Consider the following 14,653-nt stretch of genomic DNA (forward strand, 5'->3'; position numbering starts at 1 on the left):
AAAAAAATTCTGGGTACGTGAGAAAAACGAAGGTATGTGGATCTTCAATTAAATGCAGGTCCAATATTTTCGTTTCATACATTATGAGAAATCTAGTAATGTTACGTTATATTTGAATGTTATTTAACCTAATTAAAGGTAATTCTTTTGAAAAACTTATATTTACACATTTTTTTAATATCTTTTGCTTCATTTGTCATAACGATGAAGGCCTGTTGAATATGTAGAATAAATACTCTATCAACGAAGAAATGTAGACTCAACGGGGTCTCAGACTCAAACTATTCAACGGGATAATAAAAGATATTCACCTCCACCTAAGGAGCTCACTTGATGATTCAACTAAAGGGAAAAGGTTCCCTCTACCATTTCGCAAAATTGCAATCTTCAGGATAATAATTTCCTTCATGGTATTGACGAGTTCCAAAAGACTAACCTTCAAAGAAGGTTAAAATCCCTTTTATGCATTTCACATTTTTTGGGATTTTATGCATTTCACATTTCTTACTTTTTAGTAATATTTCTTGTGCAAGACTCAGGTCGTAACAAATCACTGTCATTAAACTGCAAGAAGGCTGTTACTGCAATGCTGAATGAAGAAAAGTTGCTCAATCTAGGGATACTTTACCACGAGTACAGCACATTCTTTTACATGTCATCTGCGTTGAGCAGTCTTTAATTAAGTTAGGGCGTGCAAGCAGCCAGCCAATTGAACACAATTTAGGCCGTCTTTTTCAAAACACCTTTTTTAATACGTGTTTTTTAATCCATAGTCAAACCAAATATTAACTATTTAGTATTCAATATCCGAGCACAACCTCGTGACAAAAGACCAAGCTTCAAATTAGATCTCATAGTCGGCCAGGCGTAGGACTTCTTCACATAATATAGATTATAAAATTTGTTCAAGCTTTTAGTCCTCCGAAAATTGGCATACTTCTCTCCAAGCAAGGGCAAAAAAAGCCAAAGGAAAATCCAGAACAATAATTGATATTGCAATAAAGAATCTGGGAATAAGAGGTGAAGGAGCCATTGGTAGAACCATATTGGAGAAAAAGCAAGTGCTCCTTTGCTTGAAGAAAATAATGATTTATGGACAATAAGGAATTGACTACGGTTACAAAGGAAAAAAAAAACAAAAATAAAATACAGCGGGAACACAAAAATAATCTAGTTGATCAATTTCGGCAAGTACAGCTAGTCAAAATAAAAAGTCATACTTACAAAAGCTGGTAGTGGAGAAGTGAGTCCCAAAAAGCAATGCTCATTGTTAGCGTCGCTTCCAATGTGTTTGATTCATAAATTCTGCGTGGTTACAACCCGTTGAATAATCAAAGTGCTCTGGGTCGCCCATGGTCACAACAACCGTCGTAGATCAGGATGGGATCACATGTTGGATTGATACAATGCTGTTTGAGAGCGAATTACGAAGGAGGACAAGAAGTGCCAGTCAAGAATCCTGTTATAACTTTGAGTGCTGTCTCCATGGACACCCACCATCAAAAGCATGCTCTAACACATCTTCCACTCGCTTTGCAAGCAATATCTGATAAGGAAGTTCAAAAAGCCATGACGTTGTGTTTCACTTGTGTTTAATAAGAAAATCAAAGGCTTCACTAAGCTCCATAAAGATCTTAAAGACATTAATACTCAGACAAGAGGATCATATTCTGAATCACAATATATCTGAAAAACTGGACCAGGGGAATAAAATTATACACCATATAGCTGTGCACAGACTAGCACTAAACATCTACAGTTCGTTGATGGACAGACCTGTGACACAACTGGCTTATTATGGATACATGGGGGGAAAAAGATTACCTCCAAATTTTTGAGCACTGATGATGGTACTTCAACCAAGTCTTTCAAGTTCCTTTCCGGCAGAATGACTCTCTTTATGCCGTATCGGTGTGCAGCTAAAACCTGGGGATCATTAAAAAGGATCAGATCATGCTACCTTATATGTAGGCCTTGATGTTCTACTTCTGCCACTCTTGCTGGAGAATATGTTTATTCAGACACAACCAATGTATCTGACACATCTAAATGGCAAACTGACATGGCAATAGTATTATAGTTTTTAGTGTGATTTCCTTTGAAAGAACAGGAAAATATATTTCCCTTTAATCAATATCAATCAATATAACATATAAATGGCATAGGAAGTTATGATGTTCACAAAGTGTGAACAACGCAACTTGCCTCAAGCTCAATACAAATACACAAGGCCTACTCTAGTTAATGACAAAATAAGCTCATTATTTGATTCAATTAATAGCCTTCCCATAATATCATCTTCTGATAGCATATTATTCTCTCAATTACTGAAATTCACAGAAGCTTTTAAAAAAAGGTCACATGTTTAGTCAAATTATGGTAATTAACCTTGCTCTATTATGCAAAAGTCATGACACAATTATGAACTTCGTGCTGGCAAGGAATCACTTGGTGGATTTTGTACCAATAATCTCACACGGTGCAATCACCACAAAGATTTTATGCCAAAATCACAACTATCCTTGTCACACAATCATTGACGTATTACGTGAACATACATACCAATAAACTTAACACGTCATACTGACATAAGATTTACCTTATCCTTAACACCACCGACAGGTAGTACAAGACCCCTCAAAGTCATCTCCCCAGTCATAGCTGTGTCTGATCTAACACTTTTCCGACTGAAAAGTGATACTAACGCTGTCACCAAAGTCACGCCAGCAGAGGGCCCATCTTTAGGCACAGCACCTGCAGGAAAATGTATATGTATATCACGGCCTTTCAAGAGATTTATCCCCTCTGCAGCAGTCAGCTTAAGATCAGTCGCCCTCGCCCTTACCTATGAAATCAATCCATCATCAATTAAAATAATTTTTACATCAGTACACGTGTCAAAAGAATACATATATCAGTGAAAAGGCAAGTGTTCTACAGACACAATCTATAGCCTACAGGGGCACACACATCATTGCCTCTAATCCAACCAACCGAAGTTAGTCTACAAGTTGAAGAAAAATCATTAAAAAGGCAAGACACGATATGGATATGATTTTTTTTTTCCCTTAAAAGTAAACGCAATCACAAGATGCAAACTACTGGATAAGTTCAAACTGAACACCTCAAAAGGGAAAAAGGGAAACTTAAAAATACAATTCCAAGGACGTCAAATCAAATAAACCTTGTACACCTCATTGCAGTAATCAGATAAATGGCATGTAAAAAGCTCATATAATTTCAGATGATAATTCACAAAGTAATTGTCTATTGCTTGTAATATCTATTCGACTCTGGGGCATGATGTTTTTGTCCGTGCTTGAGACTAATGTCACGTAACAAAATACTTTCACAGCACCACTTATAAGTAACATGAATTGTCTCATTCAGGGGAAAAATTTAAGATGAAGAAACCCAATATATGATGTGAACCAAATTTCAATTAGATAGAATCAATTACCCATGTCAGTGCAATCTGAGCTGACTCTTTAATTACATCCCCTAGTTGTCCAGTAAGATGCAATTCCCCCTTCCCCACCATTGCTGTAGCCTCCACAAACTGAACTTCTCCTCCAAAAGCAGTCCAAACCAGCCCAACAGAGGCTCCAGGGTTTGCAACACGTTCTGCAGTTTCTCTGCCATCGAATCTTGGAGGCTACATTCAATGATACCAACATCTTATGAATTAGCTCCTCATGAACTGAACATAGGGTCTAATTTCCATTACTAATTTGCTCATGTAAAACCCCTCGCAGGACAGGGTCACGAATAAGAAGTGCATTCATGTATAATATAATAGAGAGCCATAATGTTTTTTTTTTTTTTTTGGGGCCAAAAGAGCCATGATGTAAAATGTATTTTTTTTTAGCAAAAGTATGTAATAATAGCATAGTAAGTTTGCAAAAGCAAATAATGGGGAATTGATACAAATTCACAACCACCCAAAATACGTTTAGCCGCCAATTTTAGGTTTTTTCCACTGAGGGTAAAAAAAAGATGGGATGCAAAAGCTGAACCAAAAACAATGAAAAAAAATGCACAATGCTAATTACCCCAAGCACTTTTTCTAGCATAGCTTCATCAACTACTAATGGATTGGCAATCCTGAATGTGCTAGAGATTTCACGATTATTCACACCCATTGGTATCACTTCCATCTCAACTTCAGCACCATCAGCTAGTCTGTTTTCCAGCAATGGAGTAGCAAGTCCCTGCACCCCTTTGTTCAGGGGAACTGCTTGTTCTTGCTCAGCAACTTTTACTGCAGCAGCACGAGCCAGGGAAGCCAGGTTCCTTTCCAAATTCCGCACACCAGCTTCCCTCGTATATCTCTGAATAACAAGTTTCACCATTGCCTGCATCAAAATAGCAGTTAATTAAAATTCTTATACAAGAATTGCTTTATTAGAGTATGATCAGTGTAAAAAATATTTCTCAACGGCTCTACAGTATGCTTCTTTTGTTTCCCTCTGGTTTTATTCCATGCTTTTCAATTGCTGCACTAGAGACAAGGGAAGAAAGCAAACGCCAATTACCGCTAAATAGAAGAGGGGCTTGTGAATGTTTGAATACCCTAATAAAATGTGTTGATCTAGTGGCATCCAACCATCCATCTACCTAGATTGTGAGATGGAACAAAAAATGGCAATGGTATCTGATATCAGATGCTTAAAATGTTTATTTTCTTTTAAGTTTGATGAAATTCAGTTTTCTACACCCTTTAAAACATCACAAAAGGTACTCTGTAAACGAGATGAAGTTAATTTTTCCTTTCTTTTTCCAATTGAAAAAAATCTAGCAGGATAAAAGAAAAGGGGCACCTTTTACCCACACACACACACACACACACAAAAAAGGATACGCACCTCTGGAATCTGAAGAAACTCAGAACTCAACCCGTTTTGGTCCAGAACTCTAGGAATCAAATGCTTCATAGCTATTTTTAGCTTTTCTTCGGGTGTATATCCAGGCAACTCAATAACCTCCATCCTGTCAAGGAGTGGTGGGGGAATAGGTTGTACCCGGTTTGCTGTAGCCACAAAAATCACTTTGGAAAGATCAAACGGAACATTCAAATAGCTTGGTAATATTAAGGAAGAACTTCATAATTTTTTTTTTTTTTAACGAAATAAAGTTAAAAGGGGAGGACAACAAGGTACGAGTAAATAGGATAATAAGAAACCATCCTTCACATTTGATAAAGACAGACAAGCAAAAAAGAGAAAAAAGAAAAAAGAAAAATTAACGCAAATTCCTCAATTAAACTGTCCATAGAGAACGGACAGTTTGAATACCATCTACTAACATAGTCTAAAACATTGGTGAAAGTTAGGATGACTTTGTAAAAATCCTAAGCAGAGCGCAATTCCAGGCAGAAATACATCAGTATCAGTGAAGATCAACATTAGAAGTTCCGTGAGTTGCAAAAACGGACATATATGCTTACAGCTTGGCAGCCAAACTGTAATAAAACTTGTGCCACTGATAAATATGTGTCTGGAGTGATGGAAAGATCTATTATTGGTTCAAATCAATAGAAAATAACTATAAAAGTAATTGAAACTGATAACTAATTACAAATATTAAAAACAAAGAAAAATTCCAACTTGAGGGAAAGACAAGATCAAGCGTTTAGGATACTGATCGTTGAATGTTTTATTCTGTTCTGGGTCTAGAACTTCCAGCAATGCAGAAGATGGATCTCCACGAACATCAGAACCTGTCTTGTCAATTTCATCCAGCAACATGACAGGATTGCAAACACCTACTCTCTACATGTCAGACGTCAAAAACAATTGTTAGTCATGATGAAAACTCAGCCTGAAGGAAAAAAGAAGAAAGAGCTAACAATCTCATAAATCCTGTCATGTTTGGTCTAAATTTGCGCACATCATTTCAGACTTCAAGTATGGAAGGAAAAAGGGGGCATACTAGCACCTTTAAAAACTGCTCGTGAAGGACCATGTTAATTAACCAGCGTGATAACAGTTTATGCAGTTATAACATAGCCTTCACATAAGCCACACAGTGTTGGCTAGAACACCTCAGAGATCTCCCCTTTTTATAATATCCCATATTGAGGAAACTACTATATTTAATTGCACAGTTCTCCTTGTTACTCCATCTTTCCTGGTGTTACCACACACAGAACACTCCATCTCAACTATTGCAAATAAAGATTCATTCAAAGACGAAAGGAAATAGGGATATCAATAGGATGATAAGATATCCTGCCAAAAAGAATTTGTTAATATCACACATATCAGACAGTACTAGGGTAACACTCAAAATGTATTTCACTTTTGAACCTTTAAACCATCTATTAGCCGCCCAGGCATGCTTCCAATGTATGTTCTCCTGTGTCCTCTAATATCAGCCTCATCCTTGACTCCACCGAGTGATATCCTCACAAATTTTCTGCCCAAAGCAGCAGCAATAGAAGATGCCAATGATGTCTTCCCAACACCAGGCGGACCAACAAAGCACAACACAGGACCCCTTGCATCTGGTTTAAGCTGTAATGCACAGTTATTTAGTTTCCCCAAGTACTTAAGAGTCTTGCACGTATATAAAAGAGGAAATTGACAACCTTACGAACGGCCAGATATTCAATTATTCGTTGTTTGACCTTCACTAAACCATAGTGATCACTATCCAGGCGCTCCCGTGCAGCTCTTAAGTCTAGTTCATTCTCTTCACTGGCCTTCTGCCAGGGCAGATCAGCAAGAAGCTCCAGATAAACCCGTGAACTATTATATCCTGGTTGCTGAGGCTGCATTTTTTTAAGTCTCCTGAGACAAGATACAATAATAATACCATTGATTATCTTTGTTACTGACTGCTATTGCAAATTCAGAATCATGTGCTCTCAATCACTACCATCAGTAACTATGTTTCCAATGTAAAGTACCTTAACTCTCGGTGTGCAAGTTTCCAGACATTCTGTGGCATTCCTGCACTTTGCATCTTTCTTTCTAGGGTAGCTAAGTCATCCTCATCGTCATCATTATCGCCAAGTTCTTCTTTAATAGCCCTCATCTACAACATATTTTACACATAACAGGAAAGATGAATAATATGTTCAAACATGATTACTAACATACGGACCTACATTACATAAATCTAACATATCACAGATTAGAAGTTAATGAGTTACAGTGGGAAATTTATGGAGGGACATTCCAGCTTACATCACGATGAACATGAAAAGCATTGGCTTAAACAACGTAATTAAAATTTTGCAGGGAATAAACACATAACAACATAGCTCAACTATCCCAGGAAACTATAGTGGAAGTTTATAAGTAAAAGGTGATTGAGAAAGCCAACCTGTTAGCGCAGAAGAAATTCCTTTTAGCTCAACTATCCCAGGAAACTATAACGGAAATGGAAGTTTATAAGTAAACAGTGCTTGAGAAAGCTAACCTGTTGGCGCAGAAGAAATTCCTTCTGTGATTTTGACAATTGTCCTTCCACCTTTTGAGTAATCTTCTCAGCTACACGTATTGACTGTCAGTGGCAAGCACAAACAAAATTAGAGATGGATCATAAACACTAGCTCAAATTAAACATCATTTTTTGTCAACAAACATATTGACTCTATTACTTACCTGTAAATGCCTATCAACTAACTCAGTTGCTTTTGAAAGCCTAACTTTCGGATCAACAGAATCCAGCATAGATAGCTGTTCTTCAAAACTTATCTCGAAGCTGGCAACAAATATGTCAGCCAACTTGTGAACTGGAACTGTTTCCAAAAGAACTTTTGTCTTTCCTCCGGTTTTTTGTTTCTATATATGAGTACAAACACAAAATGAAAGCTTAAGCTGCTATTACAGAGACAACATCAAAAGAAAGTTTGGCATACCAATGTATCAATAACATGAACCCATAACTATTGGTGAGAAGTCCACAATGACAACCCAAGCAGTGGGCGTTTAGACAATGCCCAAGGTATAAATACAAAGGTACAGATGCAAATTTCATGCAAATGCAGATGATAATGATAATGTTCACAGATTGGGCTGGCTTGCTAGGAGTTAAAATTTCAAATACCATTCAGCATCACAATATTTTTTATCGACTCTTGTTCATCAGAGTAGCATTCAAAGGATGGTCTCTTACCTGCTCTAGAACCGAAATAAGTTCCATGGCAGTTGCTTTAAATTGGCGAGACAACAGAATGAAATCAGGGTCTTGCTCCACTTGTTCCATATCTGTATTAGAAAAATGGAGCAACTCAGCATCTTTGCAGATAATGAATAGAATCTGACCAGGACCATGTCAAAGAAAATTGCTTAAAAAACCCTTTACCTTTTTTGAAAAACACGTAATGAAATTTTAACACACTTATGCTAGTTAAAATGAAGAGGAGCGCAAGTGCTTGAAACTATTTAAAGGCCTTGTAAAAGCTCATACTCCTACCTATTTTTGTTTCTTATGTAAGTGGTACATAGTAGACCTAAAAATAAACTGAAAAAATGGCTTATAACTGACATTCTATCCCAGCTTTATTGTCCTGTTCAATAAGTTCATGCTTGCATCATATAAAATGCCAGAATACTTCTCAGATCATCATATTAACTGTTCGATGACTTTGGGATAAGCAGGTTAAATACTAAAAGTGCTCAACCTTGCACTTTCCATCATAATGAAGAAGAGAAAAAGCCATGATATGGGGAATATTTTAGACTCAGTCATTGAAAGGATTACATTCCTACATAGCCATGTATTTTTTTTTTAAAACAAAAAAAATTGCAAAACAAATCAGGAATTAGCATCCCACATCATATCATGTTATCATCTAGCTTATGATGTCCTAATTTTTCACCAAAACAGCCACACATGATTTTGAAGGAAAAAACAATAGGAGACTAAGACAAACGACATACCACTCTTAGTCATCTCAAGGGAAGCAATCCGAGCAGTATGGTATGTTCCTCTTGTGCTAAGTTCTTGAACACTGAATCTGCACAGACCTTCAAGAACAACTATGTATGTGACTCTTCCACTTGGTTTCTCCACTCCCCTTGACAAGTGTAATGCTCTAGCAGCAACACCCCTGTAATAAAAGATCTATTAAAATCCATCTCAATTTGAAGGTTTTATTTTGAAGAATAAAAGAAATAGAGTTATCCACTCTTCTCTATAAAATGGTGTGAAAGAAAATAAAGAAGGAAGAGATCCACTTTGGAATTAGGAACATCTGTGAGTAGATCGTCAAAATATAAATGAAGCACTTGTCAGTTCAGCAGAAAAGGCCAACAAGCTTAATCCAGACACCATGGGAAGAAAGTCTCCTTTGGACAATACTTTATATGCATGATATTATGATTTCTTATTACATATACTTTGTCAACTATTTAGATCTAAGATTCCAAACAAAGTGCAAAAGATACTCACTAGCAGTATACCTGGTATGCCAATGAACACCACTCTGATTTTTCGTGTCAGGCTTATGAGAATCTGACGAGCCACCATGAATTTTGGAGTTATGGTCCAGAGAATCAGTTCCTGCACCTTGAGATATCGCAGGACTCACCGGCTTAATTTCAGCAGTGTCGCGTACAGGCAGTATGCCAATCAGTCCCTTCTCTTCTCGCTGCCAAAGTTCTTGTTCCACTAATTTTACACTAAATTTTAATCGAGCAAACAGTCAAAAGAAGAAAAATGGCAAAGTAGAAATCACTCTTAACTAAGCAACCATTTAGGTACGTGATACAATGTATTAAGATATTTCAACTACCATCGGATATAAACTTTCAATAATATTCGTGCTCCATTTATGAAGAGTTAAATAGAAGAGACGGACAGAGAATTCTATCATCGAACAAAACTGCTAAAGTACCGCATATTTGTGTAAAAAGTTTGACAAGCAAGCATTAATTGCCACCTGCCACCGGAAATTAAAAATTATTGTTCTTATCTCCACTTTACAACTAAGAAAGCAATTATTCTTGGTTTAGCTGTCCAGAAATACATATATTGACCTCGTATTCAAAATAGTGGCAATCTTCAGACCTTAAGCCAAATTATTAAAAATCGTGAGTTAAAACAAGCAAAATTTTGCAGAGGACCAAAACAAAGTAGAAACATGAAGCCGATGCGAAGGAAGAAAAGACGGTGAAGTTGAGGAACAAGTACCTGCTAGGGGAAGTGCACCGAATTCTGATGATAGCGCCCGGTAAAAGGACCTTGTTCCTGAAAGGAAGGATTGCTAACCGACTCGGCAACTCCACCGATTCTGCCATGCTCACAACTCGCTATGCGAAAAGGGTGAAATTTCCAACTTCAGAAGAAGGGAACGGCAGCAGCAGGAGGAGGAGGAGGAGGGAAAAAATAGGAGACAATGCGATTATGCGAAATAGTTTGGGTTTTATGATTTGCGATGTGGCCCCCTCCGTTTTTGCCTTTAATTTTTTTGTTTTCTTTCGAACACTTGCAATTTCATCGCTTACCCTTTTCACTTCTTTTTTCCGCCATTTGCAGCTAAATAGTACAGAGTCTGAGGCGGTACAATTGACGTTGACAAAGGCACGACGCTAATATAAATAAAAAATGGAGAAATGAAGAGTTCCAAATGGTGGTAGTTTATTGCTTATTCTGAAACTCGTGATTCATGATCACATGAGGAAAATATATCTTATATTTATTGACTAAAATTAATTCCATAATTAAGTCTTAGAATCATAGGACTAATTTTTTTTGTTCAGATGACATGATAATTTTCCTTGAATCTAAAATATATTTTTAGTTTTTCGATTTTACATAAGATTTTAATTTAATTTCTTAACTTTAAAAAATATATGAAACTATTAATAAAAATAATGATATTAATATTTTAAATATTGATAAACTATTTTTAAATGTTAATACATTAAATTTAATTTTCAAAATAACCATGATTATTAAAAAAATTATCATTTAAAATTAAAAGACTAAAAATATAAAAAGTTTATTAGAATTGAGATACCAAATTAAATAATTGTATAAAGTTAAAAGAACGAATGTTAGCCTTTTGCTTGAAGAATGAAATTCGGTGGATAATTGCTGATTATTTATTATTTAGATTACGTTGCCGTGTTTGCTTTTATAAAGTACTACCCAACATTTTATTATTCAAACAATGTGTGAATTTCCACCTTTGGCGACGTAAATAACTATGATTTTTTTCCTGCAATTATTGTTGATGTTGAAGGCTTGAAGCCACCGACTAACGGTGGCCAAAAACCCAAAAAAAAAAAAAACGTCACAGGTAAACCTGTTAATTTTTTGGCCAATCTGTTTAAATTGTTTGATATCTATGTTTTGGTTAAGATGATATAAAATCGATCGATTACAGATCACATTATTCATAGATAATTAATAATACAATTTATATTGTAGTTTTAAATTATATATTCCACATATACTTAAAAATATATAGATGCTATCTACTCTTTTAGTCTTTTTTAAAAAAATTGATTTTTTTTTCGTTTGTTATTTCTGTCATTAATTTCAGCGAAGTTCTAACTGATTTTAAACCATTTCAGAAAATAATTATAGTTGGGGGGAAAAAAATAATGGTATGATTTTTTTAGCCAACAGAAATATATATATTTTGAACAATCATTTATATTTAGACTTGATGGTATTTGAATTTAGTGGAAATATCAAATGCCACAAACACATATTATCATAACTCACTTACTTATTATGTCCTTAACTTTGCTTTTATTTTAATCTTGATTTCTCAAGTTTTAAATTATAAGTTTTGTCTTTTCAATTTTTTTATTTTTTATAATTGAATAAAAATTTGGATCAAAAAACAAAACTTATATGTTTGAATTTATTTAAACTCGCATGCGCATACATGTACTGTTAGCCTAAATAAGGGTGTATATATATTGCCAGCTTGGTATCAAATTTGATCCAAATATTCACAAATGGGCATAGCTCCTTTTTTGTCATTTACGTATGATTCAGGAAGAAACAATAATGCCGAAGCCTGGGGAGTCTGGAATCTTTACTCCGGGGTAGTTCCGGAAACTCATGGAGAGAAATTAAGATAAGACGTGGAAAGCGCGTCGGCAAGGGTTGGGTGTGAGTGGCAATCAAGTGGCGTCAGTTGGTCTACGTCAGCATGTGGAAGCCGTTAGATGTACGACGGATTTGGATAGGAAATTAAAGAACAAGGGGGGATTGCAGAGGATGGACTTTTAACGCCGACCTTTCGTACTGGATGGATATTATTGTCATGTTTCTCATATGCTCTATTCTGACTCATCTGCAACCACTTGAGTTTCAGTGACTTTATCATTTCATGTCAGAAGCCTTGTCCCATGTGACACTTCTTCCAATCCATAATAAGTCTCTTATTCTTATTTCAAACTTCAAATAATAATTAATAGGTTAAAAATAAATTTTTATTTTTAAATATAATCTTATAATAAATGAGAAAAAATAAAAAATGTTTGAAAAAATGTGCTGAGAGAGAAATAATTAAGGGTAGCATTAAAAATATATTCTCCTCCGGTCCTAATTATAAGACCCAATTGACTTATTTGAGGAGATTAAGGAAGTAAGTTAAGTTGGTTATTTATAATAAATAAGTGTTGTCATTCCTAAAATATCCTTGCTAATTAAGTATATTGGCTAAAACTATCATTATTAGAAGGATTATCTTGGAAAAAAATGCATAAATATAAGAAACAAAATGGATTGGGTCTTATAATTAGGACCAAATAAAAAGTCAAATGGGGTCTTATAATAAGGATCGGAGAAGTATTAAATATTTAAACAAACCCAAATTAAAACTTATAAAATGAACCACGTATCTTTTTAGATTTGAAAATTATAAATAGGATCAAAGTTAATATACACACGCGGCTAACCTTTCTCACCTACCAAAAAAATTACTCTCTTTGTCCTTTTTTATAAGCAACAACTATAATCTCCTTTTTGTCTTTAAATATAAGCAATATTTGCAAGTTGTCTTAAATTTTTGTAGCAAATTCTCTATTTTGTACTCATTAATTACTTATTTTAATATTTAATATATTCATTATCTCATTTCTCAAACTATCATCTCTTCATCACACATTCTCTCTTCAATAATTTTATTTATTATAATAATTTTTTTATACTCTTTCTTATACTCTCTTCCCTATAAATAATTGTCTTTAACCAATTTCAACTAACATTTTGATCTATATGATGAGTTCTAATATTACTCATGAAAACGGACAAAGGGAGTAAAGTTTAGTCATTAAGTTCATTTTAAAATGATAAAATTTTCTATTTTACCCCTAAAAATAATAAAGTTACATTTAATCTTACACTTTATTATATCTCAACTCTCTCCTATACTCACTAGGGGCACACCAATTATCCCGACAAGTCTTATATCTTTTTATTATAATTTTTTCTAACCAATATCTTATATTGTGAATTGGAAGTACTACTTTCGATCCTAATTATAAGAGCTCGTTGACTAATTTGAGGAGATTAAGGAAATAAATTGAGTTAGTTATTTGTCCTAAATATGTGTTGTTTTTCCTATAATATCCTTGTTATTCAAGTATATTGGTCAGAACTATCATTGTTAGAAATGCTACTTTGAAAAAATGTATAAATATGAGAGACAAAGTGAATTGGGGTCTTATATTTATGACAAAAATAAAAGTCAAATAGGGTTTTATATTAAGGATCGGAGGTAGTATAAAATTTTAGCTCCACTTAAAATTATACTACTTCTTTAATTTCAATGAGTCAATAAAATTAGTTAAATTATTTGAATTGAAAATTTGAAACCAAATATGAATAATTTTTAAAATTATTAAATATGAAAGACTAAATTCCTATATTTCAGGCTAAACTCCCAACTCTTGACCGGAGGGCAAGGAAATACATAAAGGAAATTTTGAGAATAAATATACCTTTTTGACAAGTTGTGTCTCGATGGACGTTGAAAAACCTCCGAAGAGTAAAAGAGACCAAGGCACAATGGGTGTTTGGATTATTGTGAAATTGCTTTTTAAAAATATTTTTATAAAAATCGAGATAAATTTTTTGACTTATTTATTTTTTATATCATAAAATCAATTCTAAACTATTCAAACACCTCTCAGGTTGATCGAAAAGCTGAGCAGAGTGCAAGTAAGAGAGCAAAGGTAGGGGAAAAAAAACAAAGGGAAACATTTTGTTTCAATTATTTACTCAGACGTTAAAAGGTTTAAGAACGATTCATAAGAAAAAGGTTTAACAATTTCATGTACACATTTATTATTTTCACACAAAAAAATAATGAGCCCTCATAATTATTTTTTATATTTAGGTCCCCTTGGAATAAAATATTTGTAAAATTGGTCTTTAGCATAAATCTCCTTTTAAAAAAATCTTCCTTTTTGTCTTCCCCTACTAGCGGCAAACAGTACATCTTTGAGCTCTTTAGTTTCACTCCGAGCTTTTTTTATATTTTAATCTGCTAATTTTATTGAGTTTATCTTCAGTTAATCAACTTTGAAATTACATACATAATAAAGTTCTTTAACCCAAAGCCATACTTTTAGTGTGTGCTTGAATTAGGGGGAAGAATAGATTCTGAATAAAATTAATTTATAAAATATAGCTTAAAAGTATGTTTTAACATTAAGAGCAGAGTTTGATATATAAT

The 14,653-nt window shown here is 34.3% G+C and overlaps 1 protein-coding gene across 1 annotated transcript; it reads right to left on the reverse strand.

Annotated features, from left to right (window-relative positions):
* Nucleotides 1-974: 974 nt before the first annotated feature.
* LOC114720896 (lon protease homolog 2, peroxisomal) lies at nt 975-10,363 on the reverse strand. The gene is made up of 16 exons (XM_028906618.1): nt 10,144-10,363; nt 9,414-9,632; nt 8,892-9,061; nt 8,125-8,216; nt 7,611-7,790; nt 7,426-7,509; nt 6,911-7,038; nt 6,590-6,791; nt 6,309-6,515; nt 5,641-5,771; nt 4,866-5,079; nt 4,053-4,355; nt 3,461-3,655; nt 2,600-2,845; nt 1,825-1,926; nt 975-1,546 (listed from the first exon to the last, which is right to left on the reverse strand). Exons 1-16 carry the CDS (start codon nt 10,248-10,250, stop codon nt 1,463-1,465), a joined length of 2,664 nt encoding a protein of 887 aa, XP_028762451.1. The 5' UTR covers nt 10,251-10,363; the 3' UTR covers nt 975-1,462.
* Nucleotides 10,364-14,653: the final 4,290 nt, after the last annotated feature.

This window comes from Neltuma alba, unplaced genomic scaffold (assembly GCF_004799145.2).
Source record: "Neltuma alba isolate B1F8T4 unplaced genomic scaffold, ASM479914v2 tig00012007_pilon, whole genome shotgun sequence".
Classification (NCBI taxonomy): Eukaryota; Viridiplantae; Streptophyta; class Magnoliopsida; order Fabales; family Fabaceae; genus Neltuma; species Neltuma alba.

Bases quoted from the DNA above. Each gene is read 5' to 3' on its own strand.
- LOC114720896 (XM_028906618.1), bottom strand. From the start codon at position 10,250: ATGGCAGAATCGGTGGAGTTGCCGAGTCGGTTAGCAATCCTTCCTTTC. The intron at 6,516-6,589 runs GTTGTCAATTTC...TGTGCATTACAG, and splicing joins AATATCTGGCCGTTCGTAAG to CTTAAACCAGATGCAAGGGG. The intron at 5,772-6,308 runs GTTCAAAAGTGA...TCTGACATGTAG, and splicing joins GGCTAATAGATGGTTTAAAG to AGAGTAGGTGTTTGCAATCC.